The sequence below is a fragment of the Fringilla coelebs genome, assembly GCF_963513975.1.
Source record: "Fringilla coelebs genome assembly, chromosome: 15".
Taxonomy (NCBI): Eukaryota; Metazoa; Chordata; class Aves; order Passeriformes; family Fringillidae; genus Fringilla; species Fringilla coelebs.
This window is the reverse complement of record NC_140041.1, coordinates 16,785,970-16,806,939: the sequence shown is the minus strand read 5'-3', so window position 1 is coordinate 16,806,939 and position 20,970 is coordinate 16,785,970. Positions and strand designations below refer to the sequence as shown.

The 20,970-nt window shown below is 53.0% G+C and overlaps 1 protein-coding gene and 1 long non-coding RNA gene across 3 annotated transcripts; both read right to left on the bottom strand.

Annotated features, from left to right (window-relative positions):
* Window positions 1-11,010: 11,010 nt before the first annotated feature.
* On the bottom strand, window positions 11,011-13,278 carry NKX2-5 (NK2 homeobox 5). 2 transcript variants are annotated; one of them, XM_084215703.1, is made up of 3 exons: window positions 12,840-13,278; window positions 12,017-12,251; window positions 11,011-11,854 (listed from the first exon to the last, which is right to left on the bottom strand). In XM_084215703.1, the coding sequence occupies exons 1-3, from the start codon at window positions 13,138-13,140 to the stop codon at window positions 11,644-11,646; spliced, it is 747 nt and encodes a 248-aa protein (XP_084071829.1). In that variant the 5' UTR covers window positions 13,141-13,278; the 3' UTR covers window positions 11,011-11,643. The 2 variants fall into 2 exon arrangements, with proteins under 2 accessions (XP_084071829.1, XP_084071828.1); XM_084215702.1 differs by having other exon boundaries at window positions 11,011-12,251.
* A 4,627-nt stretch (window positions 13,279-17,905) lies between these two features.
* Window positions 17,906-20,379, bottom strand: LOC311159621. Its single transcript, XR_014616520.1, has 3 exons — window positions 20,256-20,379; window positions 19,964-20,110; window positions 17,906-19,533 (listed from the first exon to the last, which is right to left on the bottom strand). It is a non-coding gene; the product is annotated as an uncharacterized lncRNA (long non-coding RNA).
* Window positions 20,380-20,970: the final 591 nt, after the last annotated feature.

Genomic DNA, 20,970 nt, shown 5'->3' with positions numbered 1-20,970 from the left:
ATCCTTAGCAGCATTTGCAATTTCTTCATCGTATTGTTCCCGTTTGTTTAAATGACAGAGATGATGTTTGAAAGTAGCTACAGCAAAAATGAAAATAGTTTAATGTCAGTGGCTCCTGGCTTTCAATGACTGGCTGGTGCCAGTAACCTGCTCATTCAAAACAAACCAATAAAAATATTTTTTAAAAATCTGAGGAAAAATAAAACCCAAACAACCATTCTCTTTATTTATAGCTTTGTTTAAAATAGTTTTGTCTTTGGTAATTGTAGCCTTTGAACCAAGCTTTGGTCCTGATCTTTCACAGACTTCGTGGTAAATAACTTTGTAAGCAATAAATAAGGTAATGTTCATGCTGAGAAACAGCAAGTGGGAAATTACCTTCTCATTACTGAAAATTAATTAATTTTTGTGAAGATGCGAGTTTATATTTAGGTTTTGCAGACCTCAATGAGAGCTTCCTGGTCTTATCACCTTGTCAAAAAAAAGTCTGTCAGAGGATTCCAGAAAAGATAGTGAGGAAATGCCAGTGGAGAAAGCCTCACTCCAGCAACAACAAACAGTAAATATAGAAGGAGAAAAACCTTTTATGTTCAGTACTTAGCTGCAGATGAAAACTTTGCTTCTGCCCCTGCGAGAGGGGAATGGCAGCAGAGCTATTTTGGTGGATTAAAGCCAAAAGATAGCAGCAGCTCTTTGTGCCCTCGCCGGGGCACTGGACTCAGTGAATTGTAGCAATGAGCACTGTGTGCTGTTTATTCGGGTATCTCAATTAATTGTAGTAATGAGCACTGTGTGCTGTTTATTCGGGCTTCTCAATTAATTGTAGTAATGAGCACTGTGTGCTGTTTATTCAGGTATCTCAGTGAATAGCAGCAATGAGCACCTGTGTTGTTAATTCGGGTATCTCAATTAATTGTTGCAATAAACACCCGTGTGTTGTTAATTCGGGTATCTCAGTGAGCTGTAGCAATGATTGTTGTTAATTCAGGTATCTCAGTGAGCTGCAGCAATGATTGTTGTTAATTCGGGTATCTCAGGCTCGTTCCTGGGAGTTCCTCATCCCTGACCCCCGGGAGAAGTTCCCGGGGCCGAGCAGAGCCCAGGGTCCCTTGGAACGTGTCCTTCAGCCCCGGGCACTGCTGGTGACAAATGACATTTTCTGTGCCTTTGTACTGCGGGGCACAAATGTGACGTTTACATCCAGGATCAATTATTTTTAACTGAAGAATGATAGCCCTGCGTCGGAATTATCTCAGGGCTTAATTCACATCAGTTAAAGCTTTTCAAAGGCTTATTAAAATTCCTTAAGTGTGTCCAGCTTATCAGCAGTTGAGTGTCGATGGCATTATACAAATGCTGCTATTGGAAATAACTGTTAAGTTTGGCCTTATTATTCTCATATATATATATTGTGCCTGGGACTATTAATACTACTTAGTGCTTACATGATTCCTTTCATCTGGTGATCCCAGGGAAGCAAGGACTTCTCTCCCCCTTTTGAACAGAGGAAAACTGTCAGGTCCAGCAGCTGTGCCTCAGGCTTGGATTTAACATCTTCCACTGGATCCTGTCAGATTTGAGCAGGATTTTATTAATTTGTGCTGCTGCACCTTGCCTGGTGTGGGCAAACACAGGGCAGCAGAGCTGCTCCTCTGTGGAGCTGGAAAACGTGTGGATCAATGTGAAAATCAATCTAAACAGGCAGCAGGAAGGAGAGGTGATCCTAAACAGAAATTGGTGCTGCAGCCCCTGTTATGGGGCAAAGGAAAGGTGGGGAGGGGTTTTTGGAGGAGGATTTGTCACTCTGTGTCCCCATGCTGGCAGAAATTCTGAGCACAGAGCTGGATCCCTGCTGGGAGAGGAGGAGAGGGGCAGGGACAGGCTCTGAAGAGCTGAGGGTGCCACTTGCTCTGTGTTCCTGTGCCAATTCCTGGCAGTGGTGAGGGAGGAAAAATCCTGGTGGAAGTGTAATAAATGCAATAATTCCTTTCCTGGCATCTGATAGAGCTGGGGAAGGTTGGGATGGGGCTGTTGATGTGCATGAATATCCACTCAGAAACCCTTGGGATTAGTTTGCAAGTGTGTTTTCCTTTTTTTCCTTCTTTTTTTCTTCCCCCTCCTGCAATTTAACTCATTTCAGGCAGTGGTGGAAGTTTAGATTTTACTGTCATCTGTATTTACTCCACACCAAGGTTCTGTCTGGAGGAGCATTTTGAGGTGCTGATCATTTATTGCAGAAACCACTAGGTAGCACTGTGAAATAAAGTTCTGCACCACATTCTGCTTCCCTGAACAAAGACCTGCCAATTCCAGCGTGGCTGGGCTCAAAATGGAATAGAGGCAGCAAGGGTGGCTTTAAAACTTTCTCCAGTCTTGGGTTCACAGTCAGGTGTGGGAGAGATGAAGCTGTCAGGGGAGGTTTAGACTGGATTTTAGGATAAGGTTCTTTATTCCCAGTGCCTGACCACCCTCTGGGGAAGAAGCTTTTCCTAAAATCCAGCCTAACCCTCCCCTGGCACAGCCCCAGACGTTCCCTTGGGTCCTGTCCCTGCTCACCAGAGAGGAAATGCAAGGCTCTGATCTTATTTTGATTTAATATGTTAAAGGTTATTTTTCCAAAGGAACAGAGTCAGGTAAAAATTCTGTTTTGATCATTAACTTGTTTTCATTGAAACTACTTCAGTCTTTGACTTATCCTCCAAAATTCCTCAAGTAAGGTCACTTGTCAGGTTTATTTTGTAACTTTTGGGCTTCAACAAGTTAGCAGGTTATCCTATGCATTTCAGCTCCACAAGTCAGGGTACAGCACCCAAGCTGCAGAGCAGTTTATGCCCATTTCTGTTCCAGTTCCCAGCAGCCAACTGCAACGTGTGTTCCTGCAGCAGCCCCATATCACTGCTTTTTAAAATTAGCCCTGGCTTTGGCTGCTGCAGGCAGAGGAGACACGATAAAGGGATTGAGCATCACGCTCTGCCAGAGCTGCTGGGCTTAAACCATCCAGTTACAGGAACCCTGAGCTGGATCTGCCTGGCCCCAGGGGTCACAGGGGTGTCTTGGTCACTGTCAAAGGCTCTGGGGACCTTCAGTGCTGCCTGAGGAGCTGGAAATTCAGAGGAGGGGATTCCTTTTATGTGCCTGCTGTGGTTGTAGCTGATGCAAGGGGTTTTCTCTCTGCAAAATCAAGGAATTGGATGAGATGGTCTTTGTAGGTCCCTTCCAGCTGAGTTATCCCATTCTAAAATTATTCCAGAGGGACATGGAGTTGTTGGAGCGAGTCCAGAGGAGGCCACGAGGCTGATAAGGGGGCTGGAGCACCTTCCCTTTGGGGACAGGCTGGGAGAGCTGGGAATGCTCAGCCTGGAGCAGAGAAGGGTGCGTGGAGACCCCAGGGCACCTTGCAGGGTCTGAGGGGAGGGATCCTGCATCAGGAACAGGAGTGTCAGGGCAAGGAGGAATGGGCTCAAACTGAAAGAGGGGAAATGTAGCTCAGGTACATGGAAGCAATTCTTCCTGGGAGGGTGGGCAGGCCCTGGCACAGGGTGCCCAGAGCAGCTGTGGCTGCCCCTGGATCCCTGGCAGTGCCCAAGGCCAGGCTGGACAGGGCATGGAGCACCTGGGACAGTGGGAGGTGTCCCTGCCATGGCAGGGCTGGAATGAGATAATCTTTCAGGTCCCTTCCAACCCAAACCACTCTGTGGTTGTGCAGAAAAGCAGTTTTTGAGGTGGGTATAATTCCCCACTGTCAGGGAAATGACTGCAGAGTGCTGACCAAAGAGGGCACAGTGTCTGTACTGAGGCTGTCCCCAGTCCTGGGCAAGCCAAAGCCATCCCAGCTCCAGCTAAAACAAAAGAGCTCATTAGCCCTGACAGGGGCCTGAATTGCTTGATGCTTTCACCCTTTTATAGGTTTGGCCACCCTGGCTTAGAGCAAAATCCCGTGGTGGCCTCACCTGCTGCTCTGGGGGTGTCTGCTAACACTTGCTGGGCAGCTGCTTTCCTTTATCTGCCCCCCTCTGCAGCATCTGAAAACGACTTATGTGGGATTTTCATCCCCTGAGGATTTATGGTGACCTCTCAGGGACCTTCATCAGAGGATCAATACGCTCCTGACACCTGTAGATCAACATAAACTTGACCCTTGGTCTTGACAGATCCATCACCCTGCTGCCCTTCCTGTGCAGCATCCTGGGCTGGGGAGGAAGCAGCCCTGGTGGCACAGCAGAGCCCCTCCAGCACAAGGTCAAAAGTCAAAGTGATAAAGGAAGGCTGAACCTGTGGTACCCAGGCAGAAAATCAGGGTAATAACGAGGGGGAAGCTCAGGGAAGGTCCCTGCAGGATGATTCACCCTGTGGGTGGTGCTGGAGTGGAGGAAAAGCTCTGTGGAGCTGCACATTCTGTGGAAATGCTGCTCCCTCCCAGGGTTTGTGATAAGGAGGGATCTGCTGCTTTAAAAAGCTGCTGCTTGTGCTCATCCTATCTTTAGCTCAGGACAGCAAAAGCCTTCTCTCTTTTGAAAAGTCAGTTCCTCTCTGTGCAAAGGTTTCCCCCCACCCCAGAGCAGGGATTTTTGTCTTTTCAGCCTTTCCAGGGGATGGGGGATCCTTGTTCTTCACTTGAGCCTCTGTAATGCCATGCATGAGGTGAAACAATGATCTCAATATTGCACAAATGTCAGAGCTACAATTAAAATTGTCTTCTCGGTTTCAAGACCTCAAAATTCTCAAGTTTACCCAAAAAAAAAAAAAAAAAAAAGCAAAGCAACAAGCAGTGGGTGCTGCAGCAATGACAAGCACTCTGCAGAGCTGGGTTTTCCCAGACTGATTTTTATTTAAGGGATTTTTCTTTATCCCCAAGAAAAAAATTCCACAAAACATCAGTGACTCAAAGAAAAAAAGGAAATGCAATTATCAACTCTGTATTTAAGGAAAAAATAAAAATACAGAATGAATACCTGAAGCCCACACTTTTCTCTCAGCTGATTTTGAACCTCCTCTACTTTCAGTCCCCTCAGAAGTGAATAGGATGTTCTCTTGGGTGATAAAACAGGAATGATCTCAAAGAAGACTTTTTGAAAGCATTGGGCTAGGGAATTTTGAAGGCCAAAATCTGCAAAATTTGTGATCTTATCCTAATGACAAGATGGCGTAAATGGGAATTAATTAATGGGAAATTAATGGGTAAAAGGGAATTAATTGCTTAAATGGCCTCTCCATTCCCAGCCATCTGTGCCTCAGAACCTGACTCCTGCTTTTACCTGAGCTCAGCTCCTGTTTCTGGATGTTTTGGGGGTGAAATGCTGGTCCCAGGAGCTTGTGGGGATGGTGGTGCTCACATCAATAACTCTGTGTGTGTGTGTGGCTTAGAAAACCCAGTCAGAAGGAACTGGAGAAGTGAGGTGAGGAAATAATCCCTGCCAGGAGCCCGAGAGGTCCTGCAGGGTGGCTGCAGCTGTGGGATGCTGCTGGTGCCCTGCTGATCCCAGCCCAAGGACGGGGCTGTGCCCCACAGGAGGGTTTTTGGTGGCTGTCATCTGCACAGGCACTGCCCAGAGCCATCCATCATCTCCTGCTGTGACCTTGCACCACCTGTCTGTCCCGGCAGGGCCAGCAATTAAAACCCGAGCTAATGAAGACAGCAGGGCATGAAAGGGCTTTGCAGGAGCTGATCAAAGGGACAGAGCACAGCGCTTTCACAGCCAGAATATTGAGGCAAACAGCACTGGAAACGTGGTCAGGAAAGGAAGACAATGGGGGAGAATATTTAGAAATTAACCTACCATGTGCTGCATGGTGTTGTTCTCTCATATGCTCTTACTTTTGAGGTTTTTGATAAAACTGAGTATTTATGTTCACTTTGTTATTGGGAAATAATCTTTGTGTGTACAAAAATGAAATGCCGTAGGTAATGAGGACTTGAGTGGAAAAGTTTGAATGCCTCATTGTGTAAGAAGTTATTTAGGTTTCTATTGGTGGGCTCTAAATTGGTGCCTAACCAGGCAATGGTCACCTCTGGCCTGGCTCTCAGAAAAGCCAATAATCAGCAGCTCTCATTGTTTTGGGGGGGGTTAAATAAGTTTTTCTCTGTGCACATCTAAAAGGGGAATTTTTGCTCCCAGCTGGACACACTGGATGATTGTGAGTGTTGGATGGCAGATAGGGTTGAGCATCTCTCTTTATGGCAGCAATTATGCTTTCATTTCTTCAGAATTATGCCTAAATAAATTAATTCTTTTGGCATTGCTTGGAAAAGGCTGTTCCTGCAGGCAGCAGTGATGAACCTGCATTCTGAGCAGGGCTGGGGGGCTCTAGGATGGGGACTCCTGCAGTCCCCATGGATGCACAGGCTGGGGATCATTTCCTGGTGGAACTCAAATAAAACCCAGAGCAAACAGGAAAATGCCTCTAGCCCTCAGGAGCAGCAATGAACAGCAGGAGGACACTGGAGCCTGGGCATGGGAGCGTGCCAGACAAGAGCAGAGTGTCAGAGCGGCTCCTGCTCCCCCTGCCCTGCCCCTGTCCCTGGGGAATCTCCAGTGGGATTAGCCAGGCTGTAAAGTGAAGTGTGTGATTGCAGCCTGGACCTGGCTCTGAGGGCTGTGCACAGAGGGAGCAGCAGCTGATGCTGCACAAAGCAGCACATGAGACCTGGAGTCAAGAGAGATTTAAATTTCCCTCCTTTGAAACAGCACAAATCATCCCCTTAACACCATTAGGCTTGCTGGAGTCGGGGCAGAAGGTTTTCATCCTGATTTTTTGGTGCTTAAAAAAAGTGAGAAACTTGTTTATTTGACTGAAATGAGTGTGAATTGGTTTTGGTGACCTGCTTTTGAATGGCTCCTCTTGCTCCCAGCCAGCACTGCCTGAGTGCTGCCCTTCCCCTGCTCTGACAGCAGCTTTTCTTCTGCACGGGGCACAGAAACGTCTCAGCACATTGATCCAGCCTCCACTGGAATAATTCCTATTCCACTGGGAGTTCCAGCAGCTCCTTCATGCAGAGGCACAGGAACTCACCCGCTTTTCCTCACGCCAGCAGCTCCAGCCCAGGCTGTGCAGGACGAGGGGAGATGGGGCTGATGGGGTGATCCTGGCTCCAAATGGGTCATTTTTGCTGCCTGATCCTCTCTCTAAATGGGTCTTTGTTGCTCCAAGGAACGCTGGAGCGGCAACGTTTAAAATGACTGCAGGAGACAGGGAGAGACATCTTCAATTAATGTGTTCTGTGTCACTTTGCTCTCAACCTTGATTGATGAACTTTCACAAATGCGCTGCTTGATCTGCTGGGAGAAATCTCTGCTTCCCTTCTCTGCCTCAAAATGCAGCGTTGATTTCGTGTTTTGGGCAATAACAAACCACCCAGGAATGAAAAATCGGACTCCAGCCTGAAAGCCCATCCCTTTCTCGCTTTGGAGTGGCATTTTAAAGGTGTTGATTCTTCTTAATAATCCCCATTAACAAGAAATCGCTTACTGCTGATACTGATCTAAACTGATGTCAGTGAGATGAATTAGGGGCCGGGCACAGAGGGTTGTTGATCTGTTGTTTTCCTGCCGAGCTTCTCAGGAACACTGGAACACTTAATTCCTGCCAGGACCCTATCTTGTTTTCAGACTCCAGGGAATAACTTCCGATGTGAAAACCCCTTGAACTTAAGGAATAAAATTCTGGCACTTTAGGAACCTCACGGGTGTTTTTTTGGGAAAAACAATTACTTCAGTTCCTACACAACTGCCACAGGCAAGGGATTTGGTATCAGTCCCTTACAGCTGACAGCTCGTTCCTGTACGAATTCTGTGAATTCCAAAGGGTTTGGATAAAATTGCCGTGTGCATTTTGTCTCGAGAAGACTGAGCTGCTCTCACCCTGTCACCTTCAGGTGGAGCTGGGGCACTGAATTACCAAAAAAATTAAAAGCTGGGTTTGAACAGAGCCGTGAATGCCAGTGCCAGGCTGTGTAATCCCAAAAAAACCGAGGGAAGAGCGAGATCAAATCCAAGTGCAAATCTTATTAAAAGCTCTTTTCCTACAACCCTTAGAGTGCCCCCGAACACCGGGAGGATCCCTGATTTCAGCTTCCCTGGGGAAACGCCAGGACCCTGCACTTCCCTCTGGATCAGCCTTTCCTAAGCACAGGATTTTTGTGCTACTCTAGAGATGGGAAACGCTTCAGGCTCAGACAGGAGCAGGTCAGATTTGATACGTGTGGTTTTTCTGAGCCTTTCAGAGCGCTGGGCTCAGAGAGGCTCAGCCCCGGTGCTTCTGCAAGTCCCGGGGGGACCTTTTGGCCCTGCCTGACCCTGTGGGCTGAGCTGGAGAGCAAGAACAGGAGAAATGGGGTCTGTGAGCACAGGGAGCCCCCTGGGCCGGTATCTGTGTGCTGGGGATGCCTTGGGAAGGCTGCCCTAGAGCAGAGACCAGACAGAGCTAAAGAATAAAGCAGGGATTTATCCAAAGGATCTCCTCCATGGACCCACCTTGGGCAGCACCAGAGCCCAGCCAGGGCTGCACCCAAGATGAACCAAAATGGCCCCAAAATGCCCGGCCGGGCACGGGGTCTCTCCCTGGGATCAGCTCTGCTCCATTTGCACCTTGCAGTTCATTGTCCCATCCCAGCTTCAGCCCCTGCAGTCCCACCCTGCTTGTTTTTCTCTCTCCAGCCCACGGGGTTTGTGCTCCTGGGCTGAGATTGGGATCATTTGTCCTTGGTGCCCAGCTGGAGCAGGAATTGTTTTGTCTCCCTGCTCTGTGCACAGAGCTCCTCATAAGGAGCCCAGACCCACACACTGAAGCAGCACAGAATGTGAAACATAGAAAAGCCAAACCTGAGGCATCAGTTAGCTCCTCCCGTATCTCCTTGCCCTTCCCATCCATCCAGCTGATGGAAGGTCTTTAACCGCGGCCGCTGTGCCCTGGCAGCGCTGCCCCGGCCAGCTGTGCTCATCTCCGCTCCTAAATCACTTTCGGAGCCGGCTCCAAGGCTCCGGCTGCTGCTCCAAACCCCTCTTACCCTGCCCTGCATCTGCTTGTGATGCAATTCCCGCAGGAAAGGGAAGTTTGGGAGGAGGGGAGTGTGAGCAGGAGCTGTGGGACATTCATCCCTGCTGAGAATGAGCACAGTGCAGCCCTGGAAATCAGCCCCAAAGCTGGTGCCCGGAGCAGCCAGTGCAGGGAAAATCCCACTGGATGGGCAGATTTCTTGATAGCTGTAGCTCTGCGTTATTATGGGAGGAAAATAAACATGTTTGGAGAAAATAACAGCGTCTGGGGAAGGGAAAGGATGTGGGGAGTGTGTGAGAAGGGCTCTGTATTGATGTGGGGAGTTACTTTTTCCTGTGGCTTTTTCTGAAGTTTCGCTGCTGTCTCTCTTGTTTGCCCACTTAAAGAAGGGCCCTGCTTAGGGCTGGTTTCTGAAAGTTCAAGTTTTAGCTAACTCTCAGTGCCTGCCCCCATGCTAACTCAGGACTTGTCCTTCTTTTGAGGGCTCCCTGTGCTCTGACCCTGGCCCAGCTCTGTGGTGGTGGCAGCAGGAGTGGCACGATGGCACCACTGTGACCATTTGACAGCTCAGGCAAACTGTGGCCCCAAACTGTGACTGCCCCCACCCCTCACCAGCTTAAACCCAGCTTTCTCCTGCCCCACTCCAGTCAGATTCTCCATTCAAGAGTTATCTGAAAAAAATGACAGAACTGTTACTGATAACTAAACTCACTCCTGGGTATGAAATGTTTGTCATATGCACATTCTTTAATTGAAAATTTTATTGTCTGGTGTTAGAATAATGATCTTTCCCTGGAGTTCTTGGGACACCTTGGCTCTCTTCAGGCAGGGCATTTCTCAGTTGCTCTGCTGCCTCTCTCCCACCTGGATCCTGTCCCCCTAAGGCAAAGCCCCCACGGAGCCCTGCAGAAGGTTCCAGGTGAGGGGAAGTGCCCTTTGCTTCCTTCTGGCCTGCCCAGGCGCCCTCTCCCCCTGTTTCAGACTCGCGTCCCCTTTGTCACAGCCCCGTGTCCCGGCGGCTCTGTGGGGTGAGCTCCCCGAGGCAGACTCCCCTCGGGGTGAGGCTGAAGGTCTCTCCTTGCCCAGCCCTGAGCCCGGACAGGTGTCTGCACCGCGCTCTGCTCTGGGGGCTTGGTGGGCAACACCCAGCGCCCCTCTGGCGTTGGCAGGGGCTGGGAGGAGCTGGGAGCTCCTTATCTGTGCAATCCTACCTCGGGGGTCTGTGCGGCTGGGGGAGAGGCTGCGGGCAGCTCCCATTCCCCGGCAGCCTTTCATCCCCTGTCCCAGGGCCACAGCCACCCTGTCTCCATCCCTGTTTACTGATGGGGCCGATAGGGCCGAGGCAGGAGGGGTTGCAGGTCCCCCTAATCGCCCTGTCACCGGCCGGACAGCCTCAGACACTCTCAGAGGATGTTGTGACTGCGCTGAATTACAATGTTTGTTGTTTCTCACTCCCAATAATTGACATTCGATAGCGACTACCGTAAAAGCGGCCGAGGGGCTGTGGCTGCGGCAGAGGAGAGGCAGAGCCGGGCGCTGGGGAGCCCCGCTCGCTGTCCCCGGGCACTGTGGGGACAGACGGGGGCTCCTTGGTGCCTCCCCCCATGGGGACAGGATGTGCGGGGCTGTGAAAACCTCCCGCGGATGGGCTGGGGGCTTTGGGTTGGGACTTGGGGTGTCGGTACCTCTCTTTGCAGGCAATAATCAATCAGCCCCGCGCTCCCGGAGCCTGAGAACGATGGGCTCGGTCCCGATCCCAGCCCCGGGACACGGACCGCTGCTTAGCCAGGCTGGGGACTCGAAAAGCGGCTTTAAATAATTTTAAAAACTCCTTAAAACATAAAAACCGTTTGCAGGCGGCAAAACGGGAATGCCGAGGGTACGGGAGAGCTGCACAAAGGGAGGGGGGACCGGCAGGGAAAGGCTCCCGGAGCGGCCCGGGAGAGCCCCCGGGACGGGCGGCCCCGCTCCCCCCGGGATGCGCAAGAACGCCAGGGACGCCGAGCTTCAGCCACTCTCTTTAATGACAACTCGCTGATCTCCGTCAGCTTGTACAGCAAAGGGCAACGCGCACGAAGGGGCGGACAGTGCATTTCCATGCTAACTCACGTTTTAGTGCAGAACCCTACGGGACCTGGAGGACCGGAGTGTCTGTGTCCCTCGGGAGTCTGTCTGTCCTCATCCCTGCCCAGGCCGGCAGTAGCAGCCTCGCAAGGGACACCTGGGGGTGCCGAGATGCCGAACTGACCGAGCAGCGGGGACCGTACGGGAAGTGCAAAAATTAAATGTGGATGTCGATAATAATAATTCGTATAGAGTTAAAAGTTAAAAAAAAAAAAAAAAGAGAGAGAGTTGCAGGGCTTGGCTGGGTGTTGTTGGGAACAAGCCGCGCGAAATTACCGGCTGCTTTGTAGGAAGGAAGGAGGGGAATTATCAGGGTGATGACCCGGGTGGAAAGGAGCGAGAGGGGCCGGGAAACGCGGGCATCCCCCGCCGGTGCTTGCCTGGCCCCGCACGAAATACCGAAAGGCGCCCCGTCCATGGCCACCACACTCGTGAGATCCGCCGGGATGCTCCACCGAACCGAACCGGCCCCGCAGCCCGGCACTGTCCCGAGCCCGGCTCGCAGCCCCTCCGGCCGGGGCGGCTCTACCAGGCCCGGATGCCGTGCAAGGTGGAGATGCCCGCGTTGCCCTGCGGGATGGGCGTCTGCACGGAGTTCAGGTCCCCCACGCTGAAGTTCATGAAGTTGTTGGCGGGCGCCGAGGGCTGCATGGGCTGCATGGAGGGGTAGTTGCAGTTGTAGTTGGCGTTGCAGGCGGGGCTGTTGTAGTTGGTGTACGCGGGGTAGGCGTTGTAGCTGTAGGGGTTAATGCTGACATTGTAGGGCGAGCTGTAGGGGGAAGATTCCCCCAGGCAGGGCTTCCCATCGCGCACCAGCACCGGCACGGCGATCCGCCGCGGGGGAGGGATCCCCACCATTTCCAGCGTCTGGTCCTGTCTCTGCCTTTTGCATTTGTACCTTCGATTCTGGAACCAGATTTTCACCTGGGTGGAGGTGAGCTTTAGGACGTTCGCTAGATGGTCCCTCTCGGGGGCAGAGAGGTATTTCTGCTGCTTGAACCTTCTCTCCAGTTCGTACACTTGGGCTTGAGAAAAGAGGACGCGAGGTTTCCTCCTTTTCCTCTGTCTGGGGCGCTCGGGATCTTCCAGGTCTCTTTTCTCCTGCTCCAGGCTCTTGTGTAAGGAACACAGCTCTGCAGCAAAATATACGGGCGAAGGAAAAAAGGGGGAGGAAAAAATTGTGCAAAAAATTTATAAATTAGTATTTAATAAAGAGCGAGCGAGTCCCTGGCTCTTTCTCGGCCTCGCAGGCCGCTGTGCCTGCCCGCTCCTGCAGCAGCGGGACGGGCCCTGCCCCGCTCTTTAGGTACCTCTGCAGGAAAATTTCCGTGTTTTTCCTTTGAAAACAACGGTGCCCCGTGCACTGATGCGAGTCTCACCCGCCTGTGCCCCAGCCTTGATTTATCGCTCGTAGCTTTGTGCTGAAACCCACCGCGACCCCCGAGCGGGTCAGGAATCGCATTTGTCACCTGGTTTCTGTCCAAACTCGAGGCCTTCCGTGTCACATCCCCAGCCCCGCCCGGGGCTCAGCGGGACCCTGCCCGAGTGGGCTCAGGACAGGATGAAGGTGCTGCCGCCCCCCGAGCCCCGGCACCGAGCGCAGCCCCGCGCTGTCCCCCGCAGCCCTGGGCACCCCCGGCCGAGCGCCCGAGCCCGCAGGGGGATCCCCATCCCCCTGCCCTCCCTTGTTCTCCGAGTCCCCGCAGCAACGTTGGCTTCACCTTTCTTGTCTGCCTTGGCCTCCTTGGCCGAGTCCATCTCCGCGTAGCTTTTCCCGTAGTAGGAGCCGGGGAAGGCGGCCGCGGTTTTGCCGGGGGGCGGCTCGGGCAGCTCGTCCCGCAGGTCGGGCAGGGCCGGGGGCTCGGTGCCGAACGCCTCCTGCTTGAAGGTGGCCAGCATGCAGGACGGGGAGGCCAGCGAGGCCAGCTCCATGGAGCCCAGGCTGTGCTGCTGCTGCTGCTGCTCCAGGTTCAGGATATCCTTCACCGAGAAGGGGGTGGTTGTCACAGGGCTAGGAAACATTGCGGAGGACAGCGGGGCAGCGGCCGCAGCCCAGGGTCATGGAAGAGGAGGTGGGGAGCGGCCAAGGTGGAGCAGTGGTGGAGCGTGGGCTCCCGGAGGGGGCACATAGCATTCCCGAGAGTAGCCCTGACTTGTGCACTGCCGCCAGGTAGGAGCGGACCATAAGGCGAGGGAAGGAGGGACTAGGCAGTTTTTGGGTGACTTTAGCTTTCTATTGGCCAACATTGCGGTGATGGTATGAGAGATGCAAAGTTCCATGTCACCTAATATAGTAATACATCTCAAAAACAGCTCCGCTCTTTTAAAGGGGCGGCACTGCATTTATGCAGCTTTGGAGCGGAGGGTTTGTTCATCCATTTGGAAAAAAAAAAAAAAAAAACAAACCAAAAAAGAATGGCCTAATGCGTACAAAGTCACTATCTGATGCTATCTATCATACAGTCAGATTAAATAAACAGGCCGGGAGGAAACCATCAACCAAATATGTGCTGATTTAATTTTTTTTTCTTAAGCAAGAGAACGGAGGTTTCGTTTTTAGTATTCTGCAATATCCGATGGCAGGAACTAAAAAACGGGAGTTCACTGCTGTGTGAAGCGCGCTCAAGGGGAAATTCGTGCTCAGGGTTTATACAGATTTTTCTGGAGCAGTGTAGTGATTGCAAAGTCCAGCTGACAGCAGAGAGACTCTGAGCAGCCCTTGCCTGACTTTGGAGAGGGAAATGCCGATTGGGTTTTCCTCTCGTTTGTTTGTAAAGCTTTCAAACAAAAAATGCGACACTGTCTGGGGGGAAAAAAATTAAAAATCAGTCAAAACAAGCGCGGGTGAAGGTGCGGCAAAATACACAGGGGTAAGGGAGGGGTGGGTAAAGCAAGGGGCCGCGGGGCTGCTGTCCCCGGCAGGGTCCCGCAGCTCGGGTGGGCGCACGGCCCCCGGTTCATGCGGCAGAGGTGGGGCTCGTTCGTTTAACTCGCGTGGAGCCGCTCAAATAAGCCTTAGCTGCACGGTCGCAGGTTGCGGAGGGGCGGTTCAGGCTTTGTGGGTTAGGGGGGCGAGAAAAAAAAGTTAGAAATAAATAAAGGATCTCCTTTAGCGCTCCAGCGCCCGGCTGAGAGAGGCACGGGGATGGGCTCGGTGGGAGCAGAGCAGAGGAACCCTGAAGGGCTGCGGTGAGTTTGGGGGCCCTCGGCTGAGCCCCGCTCTCGGAAGCGGCGGGGTCAGAGCTGTGCAAATCCTTTCTCCTCCCGCAGGAAGGGACCCTCCGGGGCGGGTGGAAAGGTGAGCGCCTGCCCACCCCCAGCAGGATGGACCCGCCGCTGCCCCCGGGATTTTGTGTCCTGGCACCCTCGGGGAGCTGAATTTCGGATGTTTTTGCGGGCGGCGCTGCGGCCGCTGCTGGGAGCGGTTTCTTGGCGAGCCAGCCCCGGATCTGGCGATGACAGTCGGAGCGATCCCTGTGAACGGAGAGGCCTGAAATATTGCGATTTAATGAGGGGAGGGGTCGATCTTCGCGGCTGCGTTTCCTGCAGGCTTCCCTGGGAAATAGCTCCAGGGCATGGATGCTCCTCTGCTGCAGGAGGAAGGGCGAAGCGCCCCGGGAATGTGGAGGCAGCCTCGGGAGAAGGGCCTGTGGAGGGGCTTTGCAGAGTGTTTGGGGGCGCCCCTGGCTCTCCGCGGGCTTTCTGAACCTCCTTGCCTCGTTTTTATTACAAGCTTAGGGGGATAGGTTAGATACGGGCTAAAAGAGCGAAGCGATCCCGATCCGACCCAAACCCAGAGCCGCCTCTCAAGTTCGCCTTGGCGACATCTCCATCCTGCGGGATGGGAGCAGCGCCTTCCAGCGCTCCCTTCCTTTATCCCGGGTCCTTCCCGGGACAGGCTTGGAGCTCGCACGGCCGTTCCTGCCCCGGAGGTTTCCCTGGGCCCGGGGAACCCGGCGGGGTCCGGACCCGGGCCCGGAGCGCATCGCGGCGGGGCGGGAGCCGCCAGCCCGGGATTAATTGAGGATTCCGGGCTCCCTGCAGCCCCCCGGTCACACGGCGGCTGCCGATCGATGTGGGCCCGGCTGCAGAGGGTGGAAGTGATTAATTGAACGATAAGCCGGAGCTATCATTTGGAATGTCATTAATGCGTCGGGGAGACATTCATTGGAGACAGACAGCGTTATCTCCGCTTTATCTTCAACAATGCATCACTTTTAATACTGCAGTTTAGAAACAAATGGGGGCTTTAGCCTCAGCCCTTCTCTTCGTGTTTATATTTTTGGAAGAATCACAACTAGTGGGAGTCCCGGGCTCGGCCCCCTGATAAATGAACATTAGCACTTTTTAGAACTACTGTATCAACAAAAAGAGCTGCAGGGCCGCAATAATTGGTGAAAAAGCAAACACTCCGCAAAGAGAGGCCAGGTCTGCTCTGTGTCCGGCTGATTGATGAATAAGTTACTGACGTACAGCAGCTCACGGACTTTCCGGGTCGGGGCTCAGCACCCATTCCTCCCCCCTTTCCCAGCCCCTCTCTCCCTTTCCCGGGGCTCTCCAGCAGCCCGCTGAAGTCAGGCTCCGGTTGTCCAGCGGAAGGGACAAAGGGACAGCTTCCCCCAGCTCCCGACACTGCTCGCAGCCCGCAGGGTCCTGCCCAGCCCCGGGGGACCTGCCCGGGTGTCCCCGCGGGTGGGGATCCCGAACTCTCCCGCATCACTTTTAACTTTGCGGGCTCGTTTTTGATCGCGTTTCAATAACTTACAAAAAAAAAAAAAAAAAAAAAAAAAAAGAAAAAGAAAAAAGGGGTAAAAAGAGCCAGGACCCCGAGGAGCGCCCTGAAACACTTTCTGTAGACCCAGGGGTGGAAGTGGGGGAGACAGGGCGAAAACCCGCTGCTGTTTTTTCTGGCTGTCAGGGGAAAGTTGGGGTGTCCTATTGTGTCCCCCGCTGGCTTCACTCTGTTTGCAGGTTGCTCTCGCTGCCCCCTCGGGACTGAGCCTGCCCTGGCCTCTCGCAGGCGAGGGTTGTCGTCCACACCCGCTCGTTGTTTCTCTCCGGGATTGCCGAACGTGATTAATGTTGGGTTTAGTGTGCTGTTGTATTTTTTTCCTTTCTATTTTTTCTTTTTTTTTTTTTTTTTAAAAAAAAGGACACTAAAAAATCTTTTCTTGCTGAAACCAACCAAACAAAGAGAAAAAATTCCCAACTCCGCAATTAGCTCCAGAGGGCACATCCTCTCTCCCTTGGAGCTTTCGACACCTCGGACTGTTTGGAGAGAGAGAGATGGTACCTTTTAAAAAAGTTTTCCTCTTAATCCCAGCCGGTTAAGATGTCCAGGGCCCCCTCCCGTTCTAATTCCCAGCTATCTCCCGAGGACTCTGTTTATACCTCGCCAGTAAACGCTGGGGTTTCAAACCTTGTCACTAATTGAGTGCTAACACTTCAGGTGCTATAGATTTGTTAAGAGCCAGTAGTCCAGAAATAGCCTATTAGGGTTTCCTTGCGAGAACCGGTGCCAATCTCCCGCTTCTCTCCGTGGCGCCGGGAATCGCCGGGACCCCGGGATCTCTGCGGGTCCCCGAGGGCTCCCCAGGGTCCTTTGGGCAGGAATTCTTTCCAAGCCATTGGGAAGGGTGCTGCGAAGCGGCCAGTCCTGGCTGAATAAATGCTGCCGGCGGGAGCGCCGTGCGTGTCGGGGTCTCGGGGTCCCACCGAGGCTCCAGGAGGGCGTTTGGGGGCTGGTGGGGCTGGCTGGGGCTAGGGAAGGTTTTGCTTTCACTCCTCTGGAATTCTGCAGAGAGAAAAAAAAACCGCTTCGGAGCTGTCCAGACACTCCACTTCGCCGCAGCTAAAACCTCATTTTCTTTCTACCTTTCCCCCTCCCCCATCATTTCCCGCATTTTTTAAAATTTGTTTTTTATTCTCTTCTTTCCCCCTTCCTTTCAAGCTCTAGCGCCTGTCACAAAAAGAGTTTGGACCTTGATGTGAAGGCGGCCTTGGAGAGGGGCCTCTCCTCTGCCCGCTGCTCGGGACCGCTGCGCTGCCAGCCCGGGCTTCCTCCGGGACAAGGCCGGTACCGGGCGGCGGGCCCGGAGCCAGGTGGCCCTGCCACCACCCCCGCCACCGCTGGCGGGTCCCAGCTCACCCCGCCGGGTATTCAGGAAATAATCGCGCCCCTTCCGTCCGTGCAAACGGCAGGGAGAGCGCGGATGCAGCCAGGTGTCAGAGGACAGCACCACGGAGCCCTCCGTGTATTACAGGACAGTCGGTGCAGAGCCCCGGTAAACCCCCCGGTAAAACCTCTCCGGTGCTGCTTCGGTTTGGGCACCGCAGGTCCCGGGGGCGCGCCCGGGGCTGGCCCGGGCTCCTCTTTCCGCCTCCGTCGGTGACTCGGGCGCGGTGACTCGGGCAGGAGCACTTGGAGAGCAAACGCCTCCGTGGAGTTTCCCCTCCTGCCCTGGGCTCCGTGCCTGGAATCTGACAATTCAGCCGATCCTTGCACCTCGGGTGCTGGAAGAGTTTTCTCCCCGCGCCCGCGGCTGAAGCGAAAGCTGGGAGCTGGGCAGATAAATGAAAAGCTTTAATTTTACTCTGCCTGTAACTTTTTTTTTCTTTCTACTTGTAACCGTGCTGGGTTCGCTGGTGAACAGAGAGCGATGGGGGACTTCTCCGACCTTCCCGTCGCCCTCTCCGCGGCCCCGGGCAGCGGTCGCGTTGTTTGCACTTGTTTCGGACCCGCCGGTTTACTGCGCTCCTGAAAAAGCTTTTTTTACGCGTTCAGGTAATCCCCAAAGCGCTTGTTCGTTACGTTTCCGTGGGGAAACACTCAGGGCAAGAGCCATATCGTATTTTTTAGGGACGGGGAATTAAATGACCGATGAGACTTTGATGTGACAATGCTTTGTCACACGAGTCCCGCGGCCGGGACGCACCGGTGTCCGGCGATGGACAGGAAAACAGTTTCAGGAACGAAATACCTTCCGGGCACGGGGAAGTCTGAGCTGCTTCGAAGGACAAAGTTCTGAACACGGCGGGGCTTTGTCCCCCACCCGCCTGCCCCGGGCAGAGGGGTCCCAGCGGCTCCGCTGGGAACGGGAGCGGGGCTTGGCCGGGAAGCCCCAAACTGCCGCAAGATTTCAGGGCGTTTGCGGCTTGTCTGTCCGCACGATGTTTTCCAGAAGAGATAAAGGTCTGATTTCTCGGGTACTTCCTGCCGGCCGTGTAAAATCCGATCCGTCTTGCCATGTCACCGTGCGCGCTTGGCGCTCCTCGGGAGCCGGGGGGGCCGGGCCGGGCCGGCGGGCAGGGGGAGTCACGTTTGACATGAGAGGGTGTTCGGGCTTTAATTTGTCTTAAAAGTGTTCTGTCCTCGCCCGCACACACCCGCAGAGGTGAGGGACCGGCCGCGTTCCGGCATCGCCCGGCCCGGGGGTGCCGGCTCAGCTCCCCCGGGGCTCCCGCCGCAGGATCCACCCCTGCCCTCGGGAAAAGGCCCTTCCCGAGGGATCAGCTCTTTCCTGAGGGATCAGCTCTTTCCTGGGGGATCGGCTCCGCCGAGACGGATGGCAGGATGAACCCGGGTGACTTGAGTTACACGCCCTGACCCCCGGCTCCTCTCCGGCGTCTCCCGCCGTGTCCCCTTTGCTCCCAGTCTGTGACCCCCAACCGGAGAGCCATGAAATCGGCTGTCCTGGGCCAAGCCACGGGCTCTGTGTCCCTGTCCCCCGTCCCCGTCCCCGCCGCTCCCGCGGGGCCTGCTCGGGGCGGCCGCTCTGCCCTTCCTGCCCGCGCCCTTGCTCCAGAAAAGCGAATTCCCGCTCCGGCCCCGCTGCTTGAGCCGCACTTGGCGCTGGGCAGCCCCGAGGGAGCCTCCCCGCTGTCCTGGGAAATGTTCCTGCGCTCCCCGGGGTGAGCTCCCGCTGGGAGCGCCGCGCCTCTTTCAGGTAATAATAAATAATTTCAAAAAACCCACAACAACCCCTCCTCAAAAACCAACATCCCCTCCAAATTCAACAAACCAACAACTACCAAAATTAAAAAAAAAAAAAAAAAAAAAAAAAAAAGGAAGAAAGGAATACCCCCCGCTACTACCGAGCTCTCGGACCCGCGATTATTTGATTTTTTTTGCTCTGAGATGCGTTTGGCAGAGCCGGATCCTCCTTCCCCACTCCTGAATCCCGCAAACGGAGGCACCGGGAAAAACTCAACCCTGCCGGAGCAGGACCAGGATTTGAGCCGGTTTTATTTTTTTTGGGAAGCGGGGAAATTATCCGTTGTTGGGTTTTATAAAGGTCTGGCGGGGAATGGATCGGTTTCTCTGAATTGTTTCATTTTTGCTCCTCTCCGGAAACAAAAATCTCCAGGCGCTCCCGTGGCTTCTTTTATAGAAAGCAAATGTTTGGGAAGAAATCTCTGCAAAATTAAAATATATAAGAAAGGGAAGTCGGTAAATACACGCAGGAGAAAGGGTTTTCATCAGCGTGATGAATCTATGAGTTACCGTACATGAAACGCAGATATTTCAAGAGCATGGCAAGAACAAAAGGGTAGAAAGAAACGAAAATATTGTAAAAATTATTCTAAATTTTTTCCGTGTTCCTTTTTTTCCCTATTCTGAGTAAAATTTTCAAGTTTTGGATAATTTCACTATTATTATTATTATTATTATTATTATTATTATTATTATTATTATTATTATTATTATTATTATTATTATTATATTTCTTCTTCAAAGATATGTCGCATAAATAAAACCAGGTCTGAATTTTTTTCCCTCTGATTTTTGCCTTAATTATCAGCCCGTTTTTCAGCGGTAGAGGGGAAAACACATTTTAAACAGCACCTTTTATTTTTTTTTTCTTGGAGTCCTGGAAATCCAACAAAAAAACCGGCGGAATGGAGGGAGAAGTGCCCGGGTGCCTCGGTGCTTTCCTCCCGACCAGTTCTGTGCGATCCCTGCCCGGATCAAGCCCAGCCGCTGCCGCCTTTTCTATTTGTCAATTAAATAACAAAAACAACAACAAAAAAATTCGAAGTGAAACGGACAAAGCGTCAGTCGCCCTTTCATTTCGCAGGCAGGGTTTATTTGATGCAGAATCGAAAGGATTTGGGGTTGGCTGTTGCCACTTTCTTACACTTCTGTCCGCTCTTCTCCCGGGCGTTCCTTTGCAGTTACTTTTGGTTTTTAATGACATCGTATCTGCCGTGCCTGAAAGCTAAAATTAGTGCGAGGAGCCGGCGGGGCCCGCGCTGGTTTTGGGAAAGGAGCAATCTGAGCGAAGGGATCAACCCCGAGGAGCTGCCCGGGTGAAGGGGCTGGGGTGGGTCTCGGCTTTGGGACGGGGGATTTGCATCCCCCAGGGGCAGGGGGACAGTTCAAGAACCTCAGAGCTGTTGTTAAAAGCCCGCCCAGGGATCTCCAGCCCCTGGCTGCCGTGCCCGGTGTCCGTGAGCATCGCCAGGGTCTGTCTGTGCGCACACCCCGGGGCAGCACCTGCTGCGAGGGGACGGAGGGAGGAGGGCACGGGGATGCTGCTGGAGGAGGAACATCCCTCGTACCCCACGGGCAGGCCCTGTTCTCCAGCTTTCTGATTTGGGAAAAGGTCCCTGGGGAGGCACGGCAGCTTTTTGGGGCACCTTCGTATTGAAGGTTAGAGCTGGAGTCACAAAAGATCCTTTCCTCTGGTTTCTGTTGTTTTCCTGACCCTGGCCCAGCGCAGTTTTAATGTTCAGCCTTGATCAGAGCTCAAGAGGACATTTCCTCCTCCAGTGTTTCTCTGGGCAAGGAGGCACCACCAGATTTTTTCCATAATGATGAAAACATCTGGCCCTCTCTGAGCTGTCAGGCTC

Coding starts and splice junctions, on each gene's coding strand:
- NKX2-5 (XM_084215702.1), bottom strand. CDS start 13,140: ATGTTTCCTAGCCCTGTGACAACCACCCCCTTCTCGGTGAAGGATATC. Junction 12,252..12,839: donor GGCCAAGGCAGACAAGAAAG/GTGAAGCCAACG, acceptor ATTTTGCTGCAG/AGCTGTGTTCCTTACACAAG.